At 50.3% G+C, this 27,703-nt stretch overlaps 1 protein-coding gene across 1 annotated transcript in view; it reads right to left on the minus strand.

The window, feature by feature from the left end:
• ALDH1L1 (aldehyde dehydrogenase 1 family member L1) overlaps nucleotides 1-27,703 on the minus strand; it is an 81,057-nt gene that overhangs the window by 11,642 nt on the left and 41,712 nt on the right. The window contains exons 10-17 of the mRNA XM_046680750.1: nucleotides 19,621-19,768; nucleotides 17,874-17,993; nucleotides 16,510-16,637; nucleotides 12,343-12,493; nucleotides 11,078-11,148; nucleotides 7,048-7,153; nucleotides 4,608-4,695; nucleotides 1,341-1,434 (exon numbers count right to left, since the gene is read on the minus strand). Of these exons, the coding sequence (XP_046536706.1) occupies nucleotides 1,341-1,434; nucleotides 4,608-4,695; nucleotides 7,048-7,153; nucleotides 11,078-11,148; nucleotides 12,343-12,493; nucleotides 16,510-16,637; nucleotides 17,874-17,993; nucleotides 19,621-19,768 (906 nt within the window). The remainder of the gene's footprint in view (nucleotides 1-1,340; nucleotides 1,435-4,607; nucleotides 4,696-7,047; nucleotides 7,154-11,077; nucleotides 11,149-12,342; nucleotides 12,494-16,509; nucleotides 16,638-17,873; nucleotides 17,994-19,620; nucleotides 19,769-27,703) is intronic.

Here is a 27,703-nt window from a genome sequence, read left to right on the forward strand (position 1 = left end):
TCCCTCTCTTCTCTGCTGCATTCAGAATGACTCAGAGCAGCCCTGCCTGGCACGCCCACAGGCTGCGACATCAGCCTTCTTGACCCTAAAGACATGATCCACCAGCCACATCTGCTGCTCCCGATTCAAAAGGAGTGACATGGCGGGTCACTGTAATCAGCACAAGCAGGGTGCCCACTCAAGAAGGGGGGACACAGCCCAGGCTGCTCCAGCCCGCTCACAGAGGGCATGTGTGGGGCTGAGGGGCACAGAGGAACCAGTAGGAAATGGGGTCAGGGGCTGCAAGAGTGTCCCTCGGAGAAAGAACTGCATTCTGCAGTGGGAGCTACAACGCGGAGACGCTGTTTGAGCCCTGGAGAAGCCTTTCACCCCGTGGAGTTGTCACGCCATAGCTGGACTGCCCTGGAGCTCACATGCATGAAACTTGGAGCAGAGACAAGTTGGTGGTTACATGTGCTCAGAGAAAGGCAGGTCAGTGTGCTCAGCAGAACCTCTAGCTCCTCTCTGTTTGCACCTGTCACTCAAAGTGCAGATGCCAGAAACCCACCCCCAGAAATTCAGCTTTAGTGGGGTGGGGTTCGGGCAGCCAGTGGTTGTCCTGGGGCCGCCAGGGCTGTGAGCCGCTGCCCTGTGGTCTGGCCTGTCTGCCTCTGCAAGCTTGTCAGCTACGCAGACCAGAACCACTGAGCATGCTACCTTCACTGAACTGGTGGTGAAACTGAGGCCTGAAAGAGTCAGGGCCCAGGTCACGCCATGAATTAGTGACAGAGCCAGGAACACAACCTCAGCTGGTTTAAGGCCAAAGTTCAAGGAATAAGAGATGGGAGAATATTCTAGATCAGTGGCATCCAACAGGATAGAATGAAAGCCTCAAATACTAGCCATTTCCATAAATGGCAATGTTTTTTTAGTAGCCACATTAAAAGAAAACTAAAAAGAAACCAGTGAAATTAATTCTAATATATTTTCTTGAACTCAATCAAAAATTTTATCATTTCAACTTGCAATCAATATAAAAAATTATAAATGAGGTGCTTTACTTGGTGCACTAAGTTTTGAAAATCTGGTGTGTCTTTTACGCTCACAGCACATCTCAGTTCAGAGCGCCTGTTCCTAGCGTCAGCAGCCACACGTGGTGAGCTCCTAAGTGGCCTCGCCAATGGCTCGTCAGACACGCAGAACTGGAACCTGCATCAGCTGGCCTCCAGGGACAACCGTGCACACGGAGGCATGAGAGGCAGGACTGAGCTCACACACAGCCCTGCCCCTGTCCCGACACTGTGACCAGAGGCCACAGCTTCTGTGGCAGCGGTCGCCTCTCTCACCCCCCAACCACTTACCTCTTCATGATGTGCTTTCCCACCTCTGTGGAGCCTGTGAACCCAATTTTCCGCACATCGGGATGGTCTGAGAGTCTCTGGCCGACCAGCGAGCCTGCAGACAGGAGGGGTGGTGCTGAGGGGCGAGAGGCAGGAGCCTGGCCAACCTCACATGTCCGCCCTGAGGCCAGAGCTCTGGGCTGTGAGACCCGTGAGCTTAGTGCCCTGAGTTCCTGGGGCTCACTGGGCCTTGTTCCCTGTTATGGGTGGAACTGTGTCCCCTTAAAATTCATATGCTGAAGCCTTAACCCCCAGTACCTCAACTGTGACTATATTTGGAGACAGGGCCTTTAAAAAGGTAAGTTAAAATGAGTCGTTAGGGTGGGCCCTAATCCAATATGACTAGTGTCCTTATAAGATGAGATTAGACACGCAGAGTGAAGATCACGTGAAGACACAAGGAGAAGATGGTCATCTGCAATGCAAGGAGAGAGGCCTCAGGAGGGACCAGCCCTGCCCTGTGACACTCTGATCTCGGACTTCCAGCCTCTGGAACTGTGAGGAAATAAGTATTTGTGGTTGAAGCCGCCAACCTGTGGTCCTTGTTGTAGCAGCCCGAGCAGACTCACACATTCCCCATGTGGCTTCCCAGCTATCAGAGTAGTCCCCAAGAGTGAGCACGTGCAGACTTCCAGGGTCTCCAGTAGAGACCCAAGGGACGCCTGGCCTGGCCCGTGGGGGCAGTAGTGCCCGAGCATCGCAGACTCCAAAAGACCTGCCCGCAGGCACAGCCTGTCTGAGAGAGCCCCAGGAATGGAGAGGCCAGGTACTTGCTGCCCCTTCTGTTCGGAATGCTTCGACTCCTAGCCTGCCCCACACCCCAGGGCCTCCCCACTCCACGCCAAGCCCTGCACACACCCCACCCCGCTACATGGCTACTTCCTAGTCACTCCTCAGGTCTCCTTTCAATGAGATTCCAGGTCTCCTCTCCCAAATTCAGCGTAATCTCTCTGCTTAAATCTCCTTCTTCTTTTGGCTTCTGACTCTGCTCTCCTAATGCCTCCTCGTTCTCTGACTGCTCTTTCTCCATCTCATTTGCTCAACACTCTTCCTCTACCCAACCTTAAAACACCCAGTGCCTCTGGCTCCATCCTGGGCTCTCTCCTCTCTTCAGTTCACACTGTCTCCTCAGCTGATCTCACCCTGGCTCACCTCTTCAAATGCCATCTTCCAGCACATCATCCTCTAAATCTGGATCCCCAGCCAAGCTCCTCTGGGCCCCAGATCCATTTATCATTCCTCTGCCCGCTCAGCACCTCCCCTTGGATGTCTCACAGCCTCTCCAATTCAGCATATTTGAAACTGAACTCTTAATCTTCCCCAAGACGTGCTCCTTCTCTGGGTTCTCCATTTCAGTAAACAACCTCTCCTTGCAGCCAGTTGTTCAAGCCAAGAATCCGGGAGTCGTCTTGACACTGCCCTTCCCCATCCCATCCACCGCCCAGCCCTGGGCTCCTCCACCCACCCAGTTCCTCCATCTTTGCTGCTCCCCTGCCTCTGAGCTTGCAAACCCACACGTGCCCGGGTGCACCCAGGAATGTTTGGTTTGGAAGGTCTGGAGTGGGACACACATCCTCTCTGTATATACTTAAAGCTCAAAAGTGATTTTCATGCTAATTCCATTCCACTGCTCTCTGTTAAAATGATCACTGTTTGGGGGAGAAAATATCTGAAAAAGACATGTCTGATAAAGTACAGTTAGCCAAAATACACAATAACTCAAGAATAAGAAAACAAAAAACTCAATTTAAAAATAGGCAAAAGATTGTAGTCTTGGATTTATAACAAATGGAAATGATATATATTTGACAACAATAGCAGAAAGGAGGTAGGTGGGAGCAAAACAGAAATGGAGCAAGGAAATGACACCAAAGGGTGACTCAACGACAGAAGCGAATGACGAGGACAAGAAATGTAAACAAGAAAGTTAACGTAACAAACTCTGTAGATACAGACTTGCTCTCCTTTCCTTTCACCTTCTGTAATAGACATAAAATTACATAAAGTAATACTTACAGCAATGTATCGGTGGGTTTGTAACATATATGGATGTGATATGCACACAAAACTATGTGACACTAGCACAAAAAGGGAGAGAGATAATAGAGGTTTGTCGGAATGGCGCTTGAATATTTCACTGGAATTAAATTAGTATAAGTTTAAGGGAGGTGCTGATAAGTTAAGCAGTACGCGGTAAGTCCTAGAGTAAGCACTTTGAAAATAAGAACTACGTAGTGAAAAGTCATTAAAAGAAAGCAGTAAAGAAGGAAGAGAGGAACAAGACAGGAGACACGGAAAGCAAAAGGTAAGCTGGCAGACGTAAATCCAGCTGTATCAATAATGACAGGAAGTGTGAATGATTCAGCAACCCAGTCAAAAGGCAGAGACTGTCAGACTGGATAAAAAACCAAGATCCAAGTACGTGCTATCTACAGGAGGCGGGCTTTAGACTCAAAGACACAAACAGGGTGAAAGTGAACAGGTGGAGAAGACTCATCACACAGACAGCAACCGGATGGAAGTTGGAGTAGCTATGCCAACATCAAACGGAAGAGACGCGCAGATCAAACTACTACAAGAGAGAAAGTGCCCGTCAAAAGGGGGGCCAAAGCTCTCTTTAAAAGCTTTCCTTATTTACAGTGCAAAAAATAAAATTAATGAACTTTCAACTCCGAAAGTTACCAAAACAATAAACACACAGGAGAGCACAGAAGGAATAATAAGAAGAAGAACACAAGAAAATAAAACAGAATAGCAGTGGAATGGGTAAAGAAATTCAAGAGCTGTTGTGGTTTATTTTTTAGGAGGCGGTATGGTGACAAACAAACATTTTTCATGAATTTAGTCAATTTAAAAAGAGAAAGGAAAAACGAAAAGTATAAAGAGGATATTATAACAACCACAAGGAGAATCAAAAAGGGAGATACTTCCAAGGGCAGATAATTCCCAAGTTACAGAATTTATTCTAGAGCACACACACAAAAGGGAAAACATTTGGGGAGGCGTTTGAAAGCTAAAACCCTTCCAGGGGCGGGTCTCCCCACTACATGGGAGAGAGACTCCTCTGCCACCCAGCTGGCTAGCCCCTGCCCCCACCCCAGCTTTGCACTAGGGCGCTCTGTCCCCCAGGGCACATCCTGCAGCAGGCCGTGTTCTGACCAAGTGCATCTCCAGCTGCCTGGAACCCTGGCTGCCCCAAATGCCCACTCCTCTGTCCATGGTCCTTACCAGATCCCGGGAGGATGTTGATCACGCCCTTGGGAATGCCGGCCTTCAAGGTCAGCTCTGCAAACTTCAAGGCTGTGAGTGGGGTCACCTGAGGAGTCAGGAGAGAAGATTGGGTCAGGGGGATTAGGGAGCGGGGCTCTGCCCTCCTCTCCCAGCAGCCGACGTAGTGAGCAGGGAAGAACAGCTGTGGCAGGAAGATCCCCAGGGAAGCCACGTTCATGTCCCACTGCAGCGGGTACCGCCCACCCAGCCCGCTTCCCCCACAGCTCCAGCAGAGAGCTGGGAACTACAGACCCCAGGTCCACACTGCCTGTTCAGCGCTGCCTCCTGGCTGAGCTCCAGCCCTGCCAGGCCCGGCCTTTCCTGCACAGCCTTTGCTCCTTCAGGCAGCACAGGCGAGGGCTGCCTTGCAGGGCCGCGTGCTCAGAGGGCTGCAGGGGGCCCTCCCTCCCCAAAAGCCAGCCTCCTCTTCTGGGAGCGGCCGCCCTGCCGTGGGCTCCGAGAGCACCTCAGTGCCCAGGCCAGCCTGGCACTCCATCGTCCAGGTGTGGCTCTCACCCACTGCTGTAGGCCACCCCGGCCCTGGAACCCCCAGCAGTCGTTCACCTGCTGGAGGAAGAGGGGGTGAATTTCTGGCCAGGGTAACTTTCCCCATCAAGATTAGGTCGCCCACCTCCAGGCTGCAGGCTGAGCAGCCAAATCTGTGGGGTGCTGGCCCTGGGGCTGTTAAGGCCTGTGGGGGGCTGGGTGTTCTTAAGGGCGATGGGTCAGTGGGGACCTTCCAGGGACAGCACCCCACACTAAAGGTGGGGGTTAAGCATCATCTCAGAGAGTTGTTGTGAGGCTTAAATGAGCAAATGTATGGAAATCATCACATCATTTGTTCTATATGTTAAAATGCTAGAGGAAGGCCTGACTCAGGGTAAATACATAAATGTCATCTAGTAATTCCACTTCTGGGAATGTATTCAAAGGAAATGAAAGCACTAACTCAAAAAGCCACCAGCACCCCCACAATCACAGCAGCATTATTCACAGCAGCCAAGACACAGAAGCAACCTAAGTGCCCATCGATGGATAAATGGATAAAGAAGTTGTGGTATATACACATACAGTGGAATATTATTCAGCCATAAAAAAACAAGGATATCCTGCCATTTTCGACAACATGAATGGACCTGAGGGCATTATGCCAAGTGCAATAAGTCAGACAGAGACAAATACTGTATGATCTCACTTATCTGTGCAATCTTCAAAACAAGATCACAGAGAAAAAGATATCAGACTTGTGGTCACCAGAGGCAGGGGTAGGAGGAGAGGGAACTAGATGAAGCTGGCCAAAAGGTACAAACTTCCAATTATAAATAAGTGCTAAGGATGTAATGTACATGATTGATGACTATAGTTAACACTGCTGTGTGGTATATTTGAAAGTCGTTAAGAGAATCCTAAGAGTTCTCATCACAAGGAAAAGAAATTTTGTTTTCTTTTTCTTTTCTCTTGTGTCTCTATGAGATGACGGGTGTTAAGTACACTTAGTGTGATAATCAACTCACAGTATATGTAAGTCAAACCACCATGCCGTACACCTTACACTTAATACAGTGATGGATGTGAATTCTATCTCAATGAAACTGGAAAAAAATAAATGTCAGCTACCATTATTGTTGGGTTTTTTATTATGTTAATACCCTTGGGCCCAAATTGCCCCAAAGAAGCTGGGAGAGCGAGAGAGCTGGGCGCACTGTCAGAGCGTCTCACCCTCTGTGCCCACTGCCCTGGAGACAGGCAGGGCGGGCCTCATACTGCCGAAGCACAGATGATGACTCTGAGGCTCATGGAGGGTCCTCACCCCTGGGGGACCCTGGTCAGGTCCTCCTGGCTTGCCTGAGTGACCCTTGACGTCCTGCCTCTAAGCCCCTGATCAAGGGCCATGTCACGTGGCTTCTCTGTGAGGGGCTGGAGTCCCTGACACAAATCCCACCCCTCCCCCTGCTTCCCTCCAGGACTCTGGTTTCTGAAGCCAGACAGGAGACCAGCACCAGCTTTACTAATAGAGCACACCATGCTGTCTCAGAGCACGGGGCCTGGACAGGGACACGAAGCAGGGTTTCTGCTCCCCCGAATCCAGAGTGCTGGCATCTGTGGCGAAATCTGTGACTCTGCTCACCAAGCGGCTGCAAACACAAGCACAGCTAAGCTGACAGCTGCCCTACAGCCGAAAGAACACGAAGTCTGCCTATGGCCAGCACCGGTCCTCCTGTAGGCCGCCTCTGCCCACTGTGAGGCCAGCCCATCAGCGGTACCCTTCCCATCTGGAGGAGACGCCAGAACCGGCATCAGCAAAGGGGCCACCGGGCCGTCTTTCTCCTCCTTTACAGAACACTTCCCAATACCCTCTATAGTCCACTGGGCCTGCGCGGAGCACAGCCACACCCACCTGGGCAGGCTTGATCACCACCGTGTTCCCAGCAGCCAGGCAGGCAGCCGTCTTCCAGGAGAGCATCATCAGGGGGTAGTTCCAGGGGATGACAATGCCACAGACCCTGCCATACAAAAGAAGTCTGTCTCTCCACTCAGCCACGGAGCCAGAGTGGACCTGCCAACTGCCCCTTCTCTCCCAGGGCTGACGTCCACTCCAGAGCCAGGCTGCTTGATACGGCACCAAAAGTCCCACTGAAGAACAGCTCATGCCTGCCTTTCTAGTCCCTGATGGGTCAGGATGTCCAGTCTGGCAGTAGCCCCTCTTCCTAGCAAGGCACGATGGCCCAGACACTGGACAGGTTCTGATGGGACCTGTGAGACCTGTTCAGGGAGACAGTTTGGTTGGGCGTGGCACCAGGCGATGGGGGTGGGGGTGACAGCAGGCAGGCAAGGGTGAGAACCTGGCAGCAGACAGGGCCTGAGAGGAGGCCAGGGGTCACACATGGGGGCTGAGAAGGTGTGGGAGACAGTCGGGATCACACTGGTGACTCAGAACGACATGGGAGAGGGTCCTTCTGGGGGTGAGGCCAGGTCAGTCTCGTGGAGAAGAGAAGCATGGAGTCAGCCTGGGAGGCCTGATAAGGCTTGGCCTGATTTGCATGAAGAGACAGCACCCAGTGTCGGCACCACCCCTCAGTCCCAGAGGAGGCCTCTGAGGCCGAGGCTGAGCAGTGTCCACATCAAGTGGAGGCCCCATGGCCCCAGGGGACCTGATGGTGACACCTGTGGTCCCAGCAGGCAGATGGCCCTGCCTTCCCCTGGCCCCTGTAAAGTGACTGTGATACAGCATGTCTCCACATCAGCCCCAACTGGATGAGCTGTCCACACAAGAGCCCCGCACAGATGACGTGACTGTTGTTTTCATCATCGTCATCTTCATCTTCATGACCACTATCGCCATCAGAACGTTTCCCCAAAAGACAACCTCTAAGCTGAACCAGTCAGTGGGAAGAGCGTGTGCAAAGGCCAAGGGCCGGGTGGCGAGGAGCGAGAGCACGTGGGCTGGCAGAGCGGGAGTGACGGGCAGGGCTGGGCGGAGGCTAGCCTAAGGCCCACACACTATCCTGGGGGTGACGGGGTGCGCTGAGGTGTTAGGAAGGCCGCTCCACACCCCATGTCTCCCCAGAAGACCCAGAGGGACAAGATGGCGGGGCAAACAGAGCAAGTGTCCCAGGGAAGTGGGTAAGGTCCCAGGGAGAGAGGGGTAGGCTGTGGTGGGCTCCAAAGAGGAAAACACATCTGAGGAGTCCCACTGTCACAGGCTGGATGCTGCCCCCAAAATCCATATGTCGAAGTCCTAACTCCAGAACCTCAGACTGCGACCTTATCTGGAAACAGAGTCACTGCGGATGGAATTAGTTAAGATGAAGCCCTATTGGAGCAGGGTGGGCACCTAATCCACTGTCACTGCTGCCCTTATCAAAGGAGCCCCGTGTGGACAGGCACACACACACAGCAGGCGAACCCCATGTTGACATAAAGTCAGAGAATGGGGAACGTTCCTCACTCCCCAGATGCCAGGGAGGAGGCCTGGAGCAGGTTCCCCATCACGGCCTCATGAGGAACCAACCCTGCTCACACCTTGCTGGGACTTGCAGCCCCCAGAATGCCGAGACAACGGCCTATTGTTTGAGCCTCCGAGTGTGTGTTGCTTCGTTCCGCAGGCCTCGCCAACTCCTACACTGGCCAATGTAGGGGAAAGGCTGTGGTCCCTGGGACTGGGGTCTGCAGAGTTGGCCCTGGCCCTGCTATGGGGTCAAAGCCAGCAGGGGTGTGGGACACGGGAATGGGACGAACGCTCTTTCCTCAGCCTCCCTGCTTCGCCTATTCTTGGTGGCCTTTCTTAGTTGGAAACCTCAGGACTTTGGCTCAGCCACTGTTGAGGCACCCCTCCCGGGCACTGTCCTGCTGTGCCCCAGGTCCCTGGGCACTGCCGTGGGGTGACTCCTCACAGCGGCAGGGTTGCAGGGGCAGTGTGCCTGGACAGTGGGAGGTGACACCTTCCTCTCAGTAGAGAGCCCTCTGGCTCCAAAGGATGTTGGGCTAGTGTGCAGCCAAAGGATGGGGGAAGGGGAGGGCCTTCCATGAGGCGGCTGTGGCTTTGCTCCGGGGGTTGCCAGGCCCTGGCCAGGGGCGTTGGTTGGTGCACGCTGGCTGGAGGCGCTTCAGGCACAACCCGTGTGCACTGGCAGCATCAGTTCCAAAGGTGTGTGTCATACAGAGAACAAAAGGAGGTCGCAGACCAGCGAGGGCGCTGACCTGGGGCGCTGGCCTCTGGGAGGAGGACATGACACAGCTGACGGCTGGATGACCAGCAGCCGGGGGACTGGAGGTGGGGGTGGGTGGGTGTGCATGTGCAGGGGACGTGAGTGTGGAGGGCCTGGGGGTCCTGGAAGAGGCCATTGTAGCTGAGCACTGTGAGGGGACGGGGTAGGGGCACAAGGCCCCCATCGAGAGCGGCCACAGTCAGGAGTACGATTTCATTCCAGAAGCCCTGGGGGACGCTGGGAGGGGCAGTGAGATGGCCTCATATAAATTTTCTAGTATTTTCCAATATGAACATCACAAAGATCTGGCCTTTGCTCTTTCTTAGCACCAGGTAAGAATTCTCCTCTTCGCCCCGTAGCTTAAGGTGGCCTGGCACCGGGAAGCCTGGGTGGGGACCCCTGCCTTGGAGTCAGTGCCACGTCCCCCCAGCCTCACCACTCCCTGTGGCCTAAAGGATTGGGTTTTCCTGCAGCCACAGCCCACTCTCCCGACAGGAGCCTCCCTCCCTGGCAGGCCTGCCCTTCGAGACCTGATTTGTCCTTCTGTACTCATTGGTATTGATCCAAGTGACATTTGAACACATTCTCCTTATGAAGCAATCCCACGTTCCCGATGAAGCTCAGGGTCTTTGACCACCATCCACAGAGACGTGAGGTCCCTGTTGGTGGATCACAGTGTCCCCACCCTGTGGCGGCACAGAGTGCGTGGGAATGACTGACTGCTGGGTGCTGGGTGCTGGGCACGGCTGGGCTTCTGAACCAGGCAGCTCCCCTCCTTCCCGAGGTCACCCCTGGCCAGGCCTTTCCCTGCACCCCCAGACGTGGGCCTAGTGAAGCTGGACCACAGGACAGGGCAGCGTGGGGCGCTTTCAGACGACAGCCGTCGGGGTGCCTTCCCCAGGCCGCGGCAGTTACCCCTGGAGCTGTTTCTGGGTGGTGCCCGCAGCGCTGCCCGCTCCTTCGTGTGGCCACATGCCGTCCTCGTAGGGACGCCTACAGTCCGGCACTGGCTGCGCTGGGTTTTGCTGTTGGGCGTGTCTCCTTGTGCCCCCGTGTCAGTGAGTCACCACAGTTGTGCCTTGTTGGGTGAGGACATTTGGGCCCGAACAGTCACTGCCGAGCTGCCTTTGGCGGAGGGGGACCCCCGCCCTCCCCCAACCGGCGGCCAGGGCGCTTCCCTCTCCTGTGGCCTCTGGGCCGCCTGACTGCCTGGTGAGTCTTTTCTGTGGTTACTTGTCTTCCTCCTTCTGTGGAGCACCATTTCTGTCCTTTGCTCTTTCTCTGTTGGTGTTTTCTCTTCCTTGGTGCTGGGTAGGAGGCCCTCATTTTTATGCACGGTAATCTTATACTCTTTTCAGACAAAATCTTTCAGGTAAACCCTCCGTTTCCCACCATGACCCTGACTGATATAGGGTTATTGTGGGGATTAAATAAAATCATACTTCTAAAGTCATTCAGACAGTGCCCGGCACAGAACAGGGAGTCTGGAAGCGGAAGCTGTTTCATCTGCTAGAATCTAAGACCCCTGAGGACAGGAGTTTCCAGCAGTTGGGATCACTGCCATATCTCCAGCGCCTGGAATGTCTGGCACATAGCAGTTGGTGAATAAACAGCTGTTTGATAAATATGTAAAAAGGGGATGTTTTGAGCGCCCCACCCAGTGCACTGCCTGGAAAGCGCCTGGCAGGTGGCCGATCTTTGCCCAGCACAAGGACTCACCCAATGGGCTCCTTCCGGGTCAAGCTCAGGTTGCGGTTGGGTCTGGCATGGTTGATGGGGATGGTGGAGCCCTGGAAGAAGCACAGGGTGTGTCAGTGGGAGGGCTGTCCAGTTTCTTCCCCTTCCCCTCTGCGCTGCCAGCCCTCTCCTAGGGCCCAGGGAGGAATAGGGTCTTGTCTGCATCCTGACGCCCCCACTACCCAGATGGGTAGGAGACCCAAACCTCCCAGCTGACGTATGACGGGACCATCTGAGGAGTTCAGATACAGGTGGAGTGGGCAGCCAGCAGGGCTGCACTGAGCCTGGCACAGTCCTCAGACAGGAAGCTGGTCCTAGTACTGGTAAGGCCTCTGGTTTTGACACTGGGGTGGAGAAACGGTGAAGGTGGTGCACAGGGGACCAAGTTGCCTCTAGAGGCTGTGCTGGCCCTGGAGGCCCTGGGTGGAGGCCAGCTCCAGCCAGCAGTGATGCAGCAGCAAACAGGGAGTGGGCACCGGGTGGCCCACCCCCCTCATCGCTGCCACACCAGCACTCTTCAGCCCCGTAAGAAGAGACGAGCTGTGGAGGTCAAATCTGGGGGGCACAGATGCCATTAGCCCCAAAGCCATGGGTCTCCCTGGGGTGGGCAAACCTCCAAAAATGACCCTGAGGCCACACCCTGATCCCTGGGACCTGGAATGTGGTGAGCCATCCTGCCTGCAATAATGCGGTACAGCACAGCTGGCCTCAGACCTCGGGGAAGGGAGAGGATGCAAGTGAGCCTTATGTAACCACAGGAGGCCCCCAGAAAAGCAGAGAGTTTTCTCCAGTTAGTGGCAGAAGAGAGTCAGAGGGATTCTAAGCCTGAGAACAACAAGCTATTAGTGGGGAAGGAGCGCTGGGGAGGACCAGAGAGAGGCCTGCAGGAGCTGAGAGTAGCCCAGCTGGCAGCCAGCAAGGGTTCAGGACCACAGTCCTGCACCCATAAGAACTGAACTCTGCCAGCACCTGAATGGACCTGGAAGTGGGGTCTCCCACAGAGCTTCTGGGTAAGGCCCAGCCCGCACCTTGACATCGACACTGTGAGACCTTGGCATAGAACCCACCTGAGCCCACCCAGACTTCCCACCTGCAGAACCGAAAGCTGATGAATGGTGTTGTTTTAAGCCGCTAAATTGTGGTAATTTGTTATGCAGCATGCAGACCAATGTGCTGCTTTTGGAGTTCATCACCAGGCCAGCCCACCTGTGTGAGCTCTCTCGTGGAGAGCAGGAGCCAGCCCCCACCTGGATCTTGTCGCACCAGCCAGCAAAGTAGCGGAAGGTCTGGATGGACATGCCCACGTGGGTCTTCAGGGCCAGCGTGTAGACGGCGCCTGCGTCCAGAGCCTCGATGGTGGCCAGCTCCTCCTGATGCTGCTCCATGAGGTCTGCCAACCTGCCCAAGGTGTGGGGGAAGGAGGGCGGTGGGCTCAGGCCCAGCACAGCCTTGCCTGCTCTTTCAAGGCCCTTTGTCAAGGAGTTGAGGGGCCCTGCCCTGCATTCCTGGCTCTGCCACACTCAGATGTGCTGACCTCAGTTTTCTCATCTGTGAGATGCAACAGTAATATTTACTTTGCTGGATGGGTGTAAGGATGATGCCCTTCTGTCCCTCTCTCTTGTCCTCTTTTTCTCTTTCTTCCTTCTTGAAAATATCAATGGATTGACTACTTTATAATCACCCTCACACATGACCCTGCAGAGGAGCCCACCTGCCTCTGTAACAAGGAGGTCACCACCCCAAGAGGCCGCCTTCTCTGTCTCTGCACAGCTGCAAACAGGGGAAGCACGTGGCTTCAACCACCACCGGGTCCAGAGGAGTGTGCTCCGAGGTTGGCGTCTCCGGGACAGAGAGGGAGGGATGATCGGGGAGATGCAAGGCAAGGAGCATCCACACGGCCCTCCTTGAACCTCAGGACTCCCCAGCCCAGCGCCCTCTGTGGCTGCTGGGTGTGCTGCTGTGGGCAGCCTGGGTTTCAGAACAGTACCCCCTTTCTGATGTGAGGGTCTCATGCACCAGGGCAGGGTGGACAGGGCAAGATGGAGACCCTGGGTCTAGAGCAGCCCTCAATCCTACACCCAGGGAAGCTCCCGCCCAGAGACAAGTCTGGGACCAAAGCCTGCTGGCCCATTTCCATCCTGCTCCTTCCTGCACATGGGCACCACCATGGCCCTCACACCCCCAGGTCTGCTCCTGTCCTCCTGCCTACAGCTCCAGGACCCCCAACGGCTGCCCACCACACTCAAGATGAAGCCCCAACCCTGTGCCTGGTCGACCAAGTCTGGAGCTCTGCCCATTTCCTCCTGGGGTCGCAGCACCCTCTACCTTCCTCCTGCCCCCTCCTTATGTTGGCCTCATCCAGGTGCTCCTGCCTGGGACCTTTGGGAGCCGCATTAGGTGCGGTGTGGCTGCACTGTCCCTCTCGACCTCCAGCACCTCTTTCAGCTCCAACTCACACCACTCTCCCTGGGAAACCAACCCTAACCTCTGCCCATCCCAGACCAATCATATCTGCACCTTTCTTAAAACCTCGCCTGACATCCTGACATTCACTTAGATGAGCCTGTCAGTACCATCTGCCCCTCCCACATGGGCAGGGACCGTGTCTGGTCTCCTGCTCCCACTGGATCTCCCACACCGCCGGGCACGTGGTCAGCATGCAGCACAAGGCAGGCGAGGGAAACTGCGGACTGAATAAGGAAATCAGCCACAGAGTCATTCTGTCACCTCAGAAACAGAGACGTGCCTGGGTCACTCTCTGAGTAAGAGGAGCAAAGGTGTAAATCACTTTTTGAGAAAAGTTATAGACCAAATAGTAAAAATGTCATGTTCCAGCATTTCAAGGACTAGGGTTTCATCAGCTACAAGGACAGAGGAGCCAAAGGTATAAATATGTGTCATAAATAAGCCAAAGATGGCCTCTGTATATTGGCCCCTAGGTTGCTGTGTCTTTACTGCAGGCTGAAACCCATTAGCTCGAAAGCCTACTGGTGCCAATTTTTACACATCCAATGATTTTAAATATAGCCCCAACAAGCAGATTTTTAGCCATTTACAGCCTGCCTGCTTTGCATCCCTTCAGGAACTTCATGCGGCAGCTGTTCCCACAGGTGAGATGGGCCATGCAGGTATGGCCATTGCCCGTTGGAGCGCCCTGGCCCAGAGACTCCAGCCATGCCGCCGAGTGACACTGCATGGACACGGGAGCCCTCTCCGCTCTCCCTGCTCCCCCAGGAGTTCCCCTGTATCCCTCCCATTCTGAGTATCGACCCTCACCACAGCCTCTGGAGGGTCTCCTGCTGCGAGGCTTCCCCACAGCAACCTGCCCAAGCAGCCCCGGCAAAGCCTGCTGCGTGTCACTGCCTCTCATGGTTATGTTTTCCCTTGAGCAGCCCCAAATCCCTCAAACCCCCGACACTTCTAGACAATGCCACGTGTGTGTGACAATCACACGTGTGTGTGATGTGGCAGAGTCACAGACCCAATTCCCAAGACACTCTTCCTAAAGCAACTATCACCCAGGCTCACTATTCGGGAGGCTCAGCCCGGGGGCTGTGTGGGCTCATTCTACTGTCAACTCGGCCCAGCTGTCCCCACATGGCACCAGGTGTGGGAGTAGTAGTGAAGTCACGCCCCAGCAGGTCTGCAGGGTGGACGCAGAGAAGGGCCGGCCCAGAGGTGCCTGGTGGGCTCAGCCGGAGCTCCAGCATGCCCCTGACCAACAGCAGCCCAGGCCACCCCCAGACTCTGGGCCATGGACCTATGGAAAGTGTCCGAACACAGGGCAACAGCTTTCCACAGACTCCCCCAGCAGCTCGGCTCCTGAGGAGCTCTATCTTGTCTCCCAGGAGTTCTGGGGGCTGCCTAGTGACTGTCTCTAACTCTCTCTTCTGGATCCTTCTTCCCAGCTTCTCCCACAATTGCATGATGTCTCATTCCTGTAATGCATTCCATATTCCCTAATACTCATGCTGGTCCTATTTCTTCCTTGAACCAGGGACGCTCTGCAGCCATTTCTGTAGGAAATCCTGTCCCGCTCCCTCCCGGGCCAGTGATGGGTGTGCCTCCTCCACAGGGACTGGGAGGCTGCACGGGGCAGGGACTGGGTCACTAGGAGCTCTCAAGCCTTGAGATGTCTGTCCACCCGGCCGGGTCTCCACTTAAGCCGTGCAGGGTGCCACCCCCTCACTGTCACTGTGGTTACTGGGGTTCTTATGACATGTGCCACCAAATGGCAGCAGAGCGTCTCGAGGGAAGGACACTGCTGTGGGTCCTGCAGTCTACCCCAGGGGTCTCTGCTCCAGGGCCAGAGCATCACCACGACCAGCCTGGGTGTACACGGTTCACAGCTCTGCCTGATCTCCAGGGGCTCTGGGTCACTAGCCAACAGCTTCCTAAAATTGACAGGTTCTCCAAGGGTCTTCAAACTAACGTGAGATAGGGCAAGCTGGCACGCCCTTGCCTGCCCCAATCCCCACCATCTATATTCAGTTTTGTAAACCATGCAGCCCCCTCTTGCTGGTTCTTTGCAGCAAGGGCTGCCCTGGCATTTCCGGCCAATAGAATAGCAATAAACAGCATTCTGACTGCGAGGCCACGGTGGAGGCTGCCTCCCATCGGGTGGCAAGCATGCTCGGGCCACAGGACCACCAGGCTCCGTGCCTGCAAGCTTCCCCAGGACCCAGAGCTCCTGAAACCCGCTCACCAGGCTTTCCAGTTCTGCTCAGCTCGCCTGCTCAGCACCCTCCCTTCTCCTGAAAATATCACCTCACTTTCTTGCGGGCAACTGCTCCTCCCCCAGGGGGACCCCCCACTTCCAGGGGAGCAGCATCTCTCTTCTGAGCCTCACTTCCACCCTGTGGTCACAAACTGGAGTGGCCCCAAGTCCTTCCCTAAGACTTCTGATTGGAGCTAAGGGGAGAGGGCCCCTTATGTCCTGGTTTAAAAGGAAGGAAAAACAAAGAAAAAAATGTAAGACCAGGAGATTCTGGTAGCCAGAGCCAGGCTGAGCAAGGACAAGGAGAGACAGGCCGGCTCCCATCCCTGCCCTTGCTGGCTTCTGTGCACAGCAGTCTCAATCCCTCCTCCGGCCTGGCCTGTCTGGGTCTGCCCAGGGCCATCTGGTAGCTTTGCTAGTCTTGGGCTCCCGTCCGAAGCACACTGTCACTTGTACTTCCTTGTGTCTGCTCACACTGTCCCCTCCACCAGGGACACCTTTCCCTAGGGCCACTTGTTTCTGGTGAAATCCCTCCGGCCTCTCAAGTCACTTCTTTGAAGATGCTTCTTCTGAGCCTTAGGCCCCAGGTACATGACCTGTGCAGGATCCCACCTCCTCCTGACAGGACCCCAGGAGAAGGGGCCTTCACCCGAGCATCCAGCCTCACCTGAGCCGAAGGTGGTGGGGGGGCTCTCACCTGTACAGGAGCCGGCCCCGGTCGCGAGCGCTAATCTTCCCCCACAATCCGTTCTCAAAAGCATCCTTTGCAGCAGCCACTGCCTTGTCAACATCGCTGACCTGGGCAAGGGACACCTGGCAGATGGCCTGTGGTGAAGCAGACCCATGAAGCCATGCCTGGGCTGATCAAGCACAGACACCCCACACCACCTGCTCCCCTGGCCACCTGGGTGGGCTCAGACGGCCAATGGGAAGGCACTGGGACTGCTGGTGCCACAAGGGCAGGGCAGGGGCCTTCGGAAAGTTCTGTGTTTCTACATACCAGGGGCCTTTTCTTCACTTTCCCACTGGGCTCAAACAGGGTGACAGACTCAGGCTGCAGCTACAAGGCTGAGGGTCAGCCCAGCGTTTTCAAACAAAGAGCAGAGACCCATTAATTCAGTGAGTCCCGAGTGGAAGGTTTTTCTTAAGTGAAATAGGGTAGACATGGGAGATGAGTGGACCATGCCTATCCCCACTCTCCATTCTGTGCCCTGAGGGTGTCCACCTGCACTACAGCATACGTCTGGGTTTGGCCAAAGGGAAGCTGCTGGGAGGCGGGGTGGGAGGAGGGGCCAGCACCTGCTTGCTGATCACCATGGACAGCGCCAGCCGAGCGGCCCCCACCTCCGAGCAGCCGTGTCCACGTGGCCTCCTTCCTAGGGGTTCCTGAAACTCCAGCTCCCGATGTTCCTGCCTGAGGAGACTGCACCCCCATCCATGTCCCCGCACCATACCCATCCTTTTCTTTACACTCCCCTCAAATGACCCACTTTGAGTGTGCTATCTGCTTTCTGCAGGGACCTGAGTGATGCCATAGGCTAGGACAGGAGAGAAAACAATCAGGACACACCTGTAAGAGTAAGTGCTGTTTCAGATGTGCACGTGCGTGAGAGTACAGTGTGCATGTACTGGGTCATGATGTAAGAGGGTCACAGGAGACAGTCTAACAAGCACGGGACTCAAGGAAGAATTTTCCGATGGTGGGGTGTTAGAACATTTGAGGAGGTGGGGCCCATGCTAGGGTCATTGTCAGAGTGTGGAGGGGCAGGGAACGGCCTTCATTTCTTCCTTGAGGGGTTTAACTCTGCTCTCCGTCTCTGAAGCAGACTCAAGACCCTTTAGAGTCCTCTTGCCTCCCCACGACCCTGCCCCACCATATCTCCCCTCTACGCCATTCCTGTAGGAAGGACTGGAGACTGACTGCACCCCTTTCGTGTCCAAGCAGAGGCCTCCTGGGCCAGGACCCCCAAAGGCCATGTTGGGGGAGGTTAGGGAGCAGATGGGAGAGGAGGCCGTGGCGGAAGAAGGGGAGGGGGGAGGGGGCACTGGGCCTGCACTCACACTTCCGTCTGTCGGGTTGATGGTCTCATAAGTCTTGTCCCCCTCGGCATCCACAAACGCGCCCCCAATGAAGAGCTGGTGGGGCATCTTGATTGTCAGCCTGTTCGCTTCCTTTTCTACCTGGGAAGGAAGGTTTCACAGGCTACAGCCACAGTGTGGATTCTTCACAAATGAGCATCAGTGAAGGCCCACGGCCACAGACAGACACAGGAAAGGCTCACAAATGGACAGACAACCACTCAAGTGCATACACACACACAACCAAGGGGGCCAGGGCTTGAGGCCCTTGGCGTTCTCAAAGCTCTTTTGACAAATCTGGTCCTGCTGTCCTCTTTGGCCCAAGGAGCTGTTATGTGGGCAGTTCTAGGAGCTGAGTGAAAAGAAGAGGTGAAAAGCACAGACTCTGAGGCCAGACTGCCTGGCTTGGAAGCCCAGTTCTGCCACTTACCCTCTGTGTGACCTCAGGCTGGCTGCTTGGCCTCCATACACAGGAAGTGCCAGTCAGTGGACAGGCCCTTGTAAGCCACCAGACATGACACCAGCCCACCACTCACTTCCCTATGGATCTGAAATCCACACTGAAAGCAGGAGCCTCTGGGATGCCATCCACCTCCTGAAATCTGTTCATCAGTCATTTGTCCATAATCCCAAGGCCAGCCTGGTGTCCATCCTGGCCACATATACTTTCTTCATCAGCTTTTGTTCCAAACTATCAGCCAAAAAAGCACCCCAAAGCTAATTCCTATAGGAGTTGGTAGCCTGCCAAAATACCTCAGGGATAATTTTTGAAGAATGTCTTTAAACAAATAGATTTGTGGAGCCAATGTGGTGGCGCAGCAGTTAAGTTTGCATATTCCGCTTCAGCGGCCCAGGGTTCGCTGGTTTGGATCCCGGGTGCGGACTTACGCTCCGCTTGTCAAGCCATGCTGTGGCAGGCATCTCACATATAAAGTAGAGGAAGATGGGCACAGATGCTAGCTCAGGGCCAGTCTTCCTCAGCAAAAAAGAGGAGGATTGGTGGTGGATGTTAGCTCAGGGCTAATCTTCCTCAAAAAAAAAAAAAGATTTGCAATTATTTTATCATACTTCTGTATATACAAGTATAATACATAGGATCATGTGTTTTCTTTAATAGGAAAACATTTCTAATGTCTTTCTTTCTTCCTTGGTTCTTTTCATGTGTGTTTCAACAAAAAGAATTTAATGCAGAGAATTAGCGGAACAGGTGATAGAAGAGCTGAGAAGCCATGAGTCAACCCAGAGGTTGGTAACAGCAGGAAGCCACTGACATTGCTAGACTACAGGGACAAATGGCAGAGGTGGTGGTACCAGAACTAGGGCATGAGGCCACCCAGGGAACTAAAGTCCCAGCAGGATGGTCTGGCAGGTGCTGGAGGCACAGTAGAGATGCAGCCACTGCCGGAAAAACCCATCTAGGAAAAAGACAGAGAGAAGTACTCTATAAAAGTTCCTTCTTAATATCCTGCTCTCATGTCTTGGAATTCAGAATTTGTCCCATACACTTAGACTTAGACAGCAATTCTCTCTGTTGAGTTTGCTTTACTGCCGTGGCATCCTCAGGCTATCCAGGGTAACCAGGCAGAGTTTGGGACACCGAAGGGTGGGCTCTTGAGGGTCCTGGCTTCCTCGACATCCAGGTTTCCCCCATGTGTCATTGTGGACTACCAGACATGGATGCTGGAGGGGCCAGCAGGGCCATGTCCGCATGGAAGGGCCCAGGACTCACATAGTCAATGACGCACTCGCTCTCTTTGTCATCTCCTCGCAGCTTTCTCACTAGTAGCTGGATGAAGTCCCTGAAGGTGGTCGCCATGTAAACATCTTCATTTTCTAATTCCAGGCCATCGCACAGCTCCTTCACTTCTTCCACCAATCTGGAGGAAAGGAGATGGAAAAGTGGGAGCATGGGAAGAGATCTGGCAGACCCTCATCATTCTAGTGCCAATGATGGTAGTGCCAAACACATTTATTCTGAAGATACCTCCATCTCAGCACCCAAAACGTGGGTTTTAGTCTAGAATTGGGGTTAAGAGCCCAGTCCATGGACTCAGAAGGCCCCGGTTTGAAGTCCTGGCTCCGCCACTTACTAATTTGTGGCTGTAGGCAAGTGATGAACTCCTGTGAGCCTCATTCTGAGACAGAAAATGGCAGAGTAGGAAGCTTCAAGAATCCATCCTTCTACCTAAACAACTACTGAACTACTGAACTAGCAGGAACTGTATGAATCAAATATTTGAAATTCTAGAGTCTGGTTGAATACTTGCAGCATCCAGGACAGAACATGATGAAGAGGCTAGTAAACATCAGTAAATTACAGCCTTTCATGAGGTGTTACCCCCTATCTCTGTGACAGGAAGCAGTGGGGCAGCGGGTTTCATTACTGGTGCAGCTTGCTGGAACCAGGTTGGGCAACAAAGACCTTGTCCTCTATATATTTGGATTGTGTGTTCTGAGTGCTGATGCTACTTTTGATCACTGAGGGGCCAGCAAAGGTGGGCACCCATTGTTTCAACTCCTACAAGCTGAAAGACCTTCCAGGGGACTTAAAGAGGCAGTAGTCCCCCCCCCCCCCCCACTTTGGGAGCCAGACATTTTTACAAAGCCTTGTCAGGCCACGGGCTGACCATAAAGATAATAGAAGAGAAACTTTAATGAGTATGCACAACAAGGAATACACACTGCAAAAAAATTTTTGGAAAAGTCACAAATGGATGGTTCCAGCCCTCAACAAGCAAGTTTTAGCAACCTCTGAAGAGTGAGAGAATTAGATTCTCAGCATTACCACACACAACACTCAAAATGTCCACTTTTCAACAAAAAATTGCAAGCATACAAAGGAAAGTATAGCCCATTTATAGGGAAAAAATAATTTGAAAGAAATTATCCCTGAGGAAGACCAGATATTGGCATTATTACTCAAATATGTTAAATCAACGTTCTTAAATATGTACAATGACTTAAAGGAAATCATGGACAAAGAACTAAGGGAAATCAGGAAAATTATGTATGAAAAAATGAGACTATCAATAAAGAGATAGAACTATAATAAGAAACCAAACAAATTCTCAAGCTGACAAGTAATGTCACTGAAATGAAAAACTCACTAGAGTAGTTCAACAGCAGATTTGAGCAGGCAGAAGAAAGGGTCGGTGAACTTGAAATTACCCAGCATGAGGAGCAGCAAGAAAAAAGAATGAATAAAGATAAACAGAGCCTCAGGGACCTGTGGGATACCATCAAACATATCAATATACTCATTATAGAAGTTCCAGAGAAGAAGAGAGATAGAAAGGGTCAGAAAAAATATGACCACAGAGGTAAAGTGCCATTTTCATCACATCACATCAAGTCTGAGAAACTGTCACAGTCTGGAGGAGACATAAAAACTAAATTTAATGTAGTATCCCAATGGGGCACTGGGACAGAAAAAGGACATTAGGCAAAAGTTAGGAAATCTGAATAAAGTAGGACAAATTTTCATTAACAAAAATGTATTGATATTGGTTCACTGTTTGTGACAAATATACCATACTAATGTAGGATGTTAATAATAGGGTGATGGGTGTGGAGTATATGGGAATACTCTGTACTATATTCACAAGTTTTCTGGAAATCTAAAAGTGTTATAAAATTAAAAGTTTGCTTAAAAAGAATAGTCCTATACTACTTTGTGATGAGTAAATGAGATGATCCATATAATAACAGCAATTAAAAGTGTAATTTTTAATTGTCTATTTACATCTTCCCAAAAGCACTAATAGTCCAGGAATTGTGTCTGTTTTGTCACCTGCTGTATCCCAAATTTCAGTGCCTTGCTACTAGTAAGTGCTCGCTAAATATTTGTTGATGACAAAAGTGAATTCACGACCACAAATTGTACTCCCTGTTCACACAAACTCTGAGAAACACCCTCCCACCCTCCACTTCTAGCATGGATTTGGTTTTCCTGAGCTCCAAACAGAATCTTACATTGGCCTTCTACATTTCATCTGGTTTCATGGGGCCAAACTCTAGCTTCCCACAGGGCCTTTTCATTCTGATTTTTCTACCCTGTGTGTTCTCATCCCTCCCAGCTATACTGCATTCCCAGAAGGGACTGGTGGGCTCTATAGCACTCACATACATTGCTGTTGAATAGTTCAGCCCCACGGACAGAGCCAAGAGCAAACAAGCAAGCCTTGTGCAGAAGTTGGGATCCACCTGTTACTCTATATGTTTCTGGTAGCAATATTCATTCAAGGGTGGATCTTCAATTCTTAATTGTCCACCTCGAGTGTAAGAAAGCCAAGGGATATTTTTTCATAGGCCTGGTTGCAGTCTAGCTCTCTTAGTAAGATGTATGCTCTCTCTTTACCTTCCTATATCACTTCTTCATCCTTCTCTATCCCGTTATGTGTTCTAGAAGGTTGGATTTTGTGCACTACAGCAACAAATCTCTCTTGCCTTTGTAATTCTGGTTTTACTTGGCCAATAACAGATATTAGTAGGAGATTGGAAGATAAGGAGAGAGAGTTTGGGGTATTTATCCTCTTGCTCTTTCACTGCTGAGCCATGGGTTGGCAAGGCTGTATTCCCATGCCATGGCCACAGCTCCTGTTAGGCACCCTCTCCAACAGCTCCAAGCCTCCAGATTCCAGTAATTTCCCTTCCTCTTGTCCCTTCAGGCTCAGGCTCCCAGATCTTGTGAGTCCTAAGGTGCCTTACCATCCCTTGGTCTCCCTGCCCATCCCTTGTGCATAGAATCTTCATTAAACTCTCTTCAAAAGTGCAGCTTGAGGGGCCGGCCTGGTGGCGCAGTGGTTAAGTTCACACGTTCCGCTTCTCGGTGGCCCGGGGTTCGCTGGTTCGGATCCGAGGTGCGGACATGGCACCGTTTGGCACGCCATGCTGTGGTAGCTGTCCCATGTATAAAGTAGAGGAAGATGGGCACTATGTTAGCTCAGGGCCAGGCTTCCTCAACAAAAAAGAGGAGGACTGGCAGTAGTTAGCTCAGGGCTAATCTTCCTCAAAAAAAAAAAGTGCATCTTGATTGTGCCATCTTTGTTCTGTGGGGACCTTGGCTGACACACTGGGCCTCCCATATTCCCTGAGCTGCCCACCTAGATACCTGTTGAAAGAAGAAATGGGGCAGACCCTAACTAGGTTTGCTGCTTCTGTTTTTAACACTCCATTTGAGAAGCATGCCAGAGTCACACAAGCTCTTTGTCTATAAGCTGAATAATCCACATTAATTTCTTCTTCTCCTCCTCCTCCACCTGTTCCTCCTCCTTCCTCTCCTCTTCCTTTTCCTTCTCCTTCTTCTTTTTGAATTGGGACATGTTCCAGTATTCAAGCCCAGAATCACAGGTCAAGTCCATCCAGCTTAGGGGGATGAAGTCTGTATGGCTTAGGAGCTAGGTCTCCGTCCCCATTAGGGTACTTGTTTCCTTCTGCCTTGGAATCACTTGGGTGGATGGAAAAGATGGAAGCAAAAGAGAAGGTGAAAAATCAGCTTTCTCAATGCAGTGGAGTAAGATCAACACCATGGTGGAAGAGAAAGCCCCAGACCCTCTTTCCTCCCAAAGAAACACCAATTCAACAATACATGGACCAATCCTCTTTATGAGAAATCCAGAAACCAGTTAAAAGCCTCCTGCATTCCCCCTGAAAGTGTGAAACCAGCTGCACTGAAGCTAGGAGGAAAATTTGTGGTATCCTCTTGCCATAGTCCCCATATCCAGCACAGAACCATGTGATTAGGAGGAAACTCCAAGTTCCCAGTTTCTCCCTGGAGAGGGAAATAGAAGACTTGGCCATTTTTTAATGTTCTGACTTTTCAGGATGGCTGCCCAAGGGACTGGCTTCTGCATCACCTGTCTTGGAGTCCTGATGGGACCCAGTATACTCTAGCTGCCTGGGAGCTGCTGTGAGCAAAGTAGCTGAGCAATGTGCTGCTGCTCCAGAGACCTGTAGTATAGGAGCCAGAGACTGATATAGCTTCTTGGTCTCTCCCTCAGGAGAAAAGAGAAGAGTGCAGTGTGCATCCAACATTCTAGGTTTTTTGGGGGTTGTCAGAGGGATTGATTTCTGTCTATCCCAACTCAGGGAGCTGGGAGACCCAGAATACTCTAGGTCCCTAGGGGCTTGTGAGAGTAAAAAAGAGCTAGGCAAGATGTTGCATCTTCAGAGGACCTGTGGTACAGCAGACTGACACCAGAGGGAGCAAGAGATTATGAGTTCCTGAAAAACAGTCAGCAAATCCCTCTAATTAAGAATGTACAAGCACAAGTCCAGAGAAGACACATCCAAAGAAAAGGTTTGAGAGGCCTCTAGGATCTCTAGCTGGGCTGACTGGTGACAGACTTTCTCTGGACAAAGCAAGTCTATAAAGACTGGGAGAGGTGGTCATTTTTTCAAATGCACAGATACCAATGCAAAGTTACAAGGAACATGAAGAAACGGCTCAATCAAGAGAACAGAATAAATCTCCCAATATTGATCCTGAAGAAACAGAGGTAAATTAATTACCTGACAAAGAATTCAAAATAACCATCACGAAGATGCTCAGCAAGCTCAGGAAGACAACACATGATCAAAATGAGAATTTCAGCAAAGAGGTTGAAAATATAAAGAGAATCAAACAGAAATTTTGGGGTTGAAAAGTGCAATAACTGAGGAGAATTTCACTAGAGTGGTTTAACAATTGACTTAATCAAACAGAAGAAAGAACCAGTGAACTCCAAGACAGATTATTTGAAATCACTAAGTCTTGTGTAGCAAAAATAAAAAAGAATGAAAAGGAGAAAAGAAAGGCTAAGGGATTTCTGGGATACAATCAACTGGACCAACACACACATTACGGAAGTTCCAGAAGGAGAACTAATAGAGAAAGGGGCAGAAAGCTTATTTAAAGAAATAGTGCCCAGAAATGTCCCAAATCTGGAAAATTAAGGAGACATCCAAATTCAAGAAGCCCAGTGATTTCCAAATAAGATGAACCCAAAGAAGTCCACATCAATACATTATAATCCCATTGTCAAAAGTCACAGACAAAGAGAGAATTTTGAAAGTAGCAAGAGAAAAGCAACTCATCACATACAAGGAAACTCATAAAAGTCCGTGGATTTGTAGTAGAAACATTGCAGGTCAGAAAGGAGTGAGAAGCTTCGAAGCACTCAAAGAAAAAACCCTGCCAACTAAGAATGCTAAGTCCAGAAAAACTGTCCTTCAAAAATGAAGACGAGATAAAAACTTTCCTAAAAAAACAAAAGTTGAAAGAGTTCATCACTAACAGACCTTCTGTACAAGCAATGCTAACGGGTGTCCCTCAAGTCAAAATGCGATGCTGAAGAGCACACAAAAGGTTGAAGACATAGAGCTTACTGGTAAAGGTAAATATAGAGGCAAATGCAAAATGCCGTAATACTGTAATGATGGTGCAAAGACCATTTTTAGTTCTGGTATAGAAGTTAAAAGACAAAAGAATAAAAAATAACTCTAACTGTAAAATGTGTTAATAGAGACACAATATAAAAAGATGCAATTTGTGATATCAATAATGCTATGTGCGAAAGGGAGAAGTAAAAGTATAGAGTTTTTGTACACAATTGAACTTAAGTTATTATGAGATTCAAACAGATTGTCTTATGTAAACCCTATGGTAACCACAAAGAAAATACCTATAGAACATTCACAAAAACAACAAAAAAGAAATCAAAGCATATCACCACAACAAATCAATAAAACACAAAGGAAGACAACAAAAGAGGAAAAGAGGGACAAGAGATCTATAAGACAAACCAATTAATAAAATAACAATAGCAATCCTGCCTTATCAATAATTACTTTAAATGTAAATGAATTAAACTCCTCAATCAAAAGATACAGACTAGCTGAATGGAGTAAAAACAAGATCCAACTATATTCCGTCTATAAGAAACCCACTTTACACTTAAGGACAGACATAGGCTGAAAATGAAAGATGGAAAAGATACTCCATGCAAAGGTAACCAAAAGAAAAGAGATGACCACACTTTTGTCAGACAAAATAGATTTTAAGTCAAAACTGCCAGAAGAGAGAAATAAGGACATTGTATAATAATAGAACAGTCAATTCACCAGGAAGATATAACAATTATAAATATACATGCACAAAACATGAGACCTCCTAAATACGTAAAGCAAACTTTGACAGAACTAAAGGGAGAACTAGACAACATCACAATAATTGTGTGAGATTTCAAACCCCACTTTCAATACTGCATAGAACGTCTGAAAAGAAGATCAATAAGCAAAGAAAGGGCAAAACACTATAGACTAAATGGACCTAACACACATATGCAGAACAATCCTCCAAACAGCAGAATACACGCTTTTCTCAAGAGCACATGGAACATTCTCCAGGGTAGGTGGGATATTATGTCACTAAACAAGTCTTAACAAATTTAAGAAGATTGAAATTATACCAAATATCTTTTATGATCACCACGGTATGAAACTAGAAATAAAAAACTGGAGGAAAGTGGAAAATTCACACATAAGTGGAAATTAAACAACACACTCCTGAACTACCAGCGGGTCAAAGAAAAAATCAAAAGGAAAATCAAAAGATATCATGAAACAAGTGAAAATGAAAATACAACATACCAAAACTTATGAGATGCAGCAAAAGCAGGTCTAAGAGGGAAGTTTATAGTGATAAATGCCTACATTAAGAAGAAAGAAAGATCTCAAATAAGCAACCTAATTTTACACCTCAAGGAACTAGAAAAAGAAGAACAAATAAAGTCCAAAGTTAGTAGAAGGAAGGAAATAGCAAAGATCAGAGCAGAAATAAATGAAATAGAGATCAGAAAAACAATAGAAAAGATCAATGAAAGTAGGAGCGGGTTTTTTGAAATGATAAACAAAATTGACAAATCTCTAGCTAGATTAACTGAGAAAAAACGAGAGAAGACTCAAAGAAATAAAATCAGAAAGGAAAGAGGAGACATTACAACTGATGTCACAGAAATACAAAGGATCACTAGAGACTACTATGAACAATTATACACTCCAGAAAAGTGGATAACCTAGGAGAAATGGATAAATTCCTAGAAATCTACAATCCACCAAGACTCAATCATGAAGAAACAGAAAATCTGAACAGACCAATAATAAGTAAGGAGGTTGAATCAGTAATCAAAAACCTCCCAACAGAGAAAGCCCATGGCCAGATGGTTTCCTTGGTGAATTTTATCAAACATTTAAATAAGAATTAATGCCAATCCTTCTCAAATTCTTCCAAAAAATTGAAGAGGAGGGAATATTCTCAAACTTTGTTTTTCCTGAGGAAGAGTAGCCCTGAGCTAACATCTATGCCAATATTCCTCTTTTTTTGCTTGAGGAAGAATAGCCCTGAGCTAACATTTGTGCCAGTCTTCCTCCACTTTATATGTGGGTCAACATCACAGCATGGCTGATGAATGATGTAGGTCCAAGCCCAGGATCCAAACCTGCAAACCCAGGCCACTGAAGTGGAGCACACCAAAATTAATCACTGCGCCACAGGGCTGGCCTCTCAAACTCATTTTATGAGACCAGCATTACCCTGATACTTAAACCAGATAAGGACACCACAAGAAAAGAAAACTACAAGCCAATATCCCTGACGAATATGGATGCAAAAGTTATCAACAGAATACTGGCAAATTGAATAAGTAGCACATTAAAAGGATCACATGCCATGACCAAGTAGAATTCATCCCTGGGATGCAAGGATGGCTCAACATACACAAATCAATAAATGTGATATACAACATTAATAGCACAAAGCATAAAAATCACATGGT

The sequence above is a fragment of the Equus quagga genome, chromosome 1, assembly GCF_021613505.1.
Source record: "Equus quagga isolate Etosha38 chromosome 1, UCLA_HA_Equagga_1.0, whole genome shotgun sequence".
Classification (NCBI taxonomy): domain Eukaryota; kingdom Metazoa; phylum Chordata; class Mammalia; order Perissodactyla; family Equidae; genus Equus; species Equus quagga.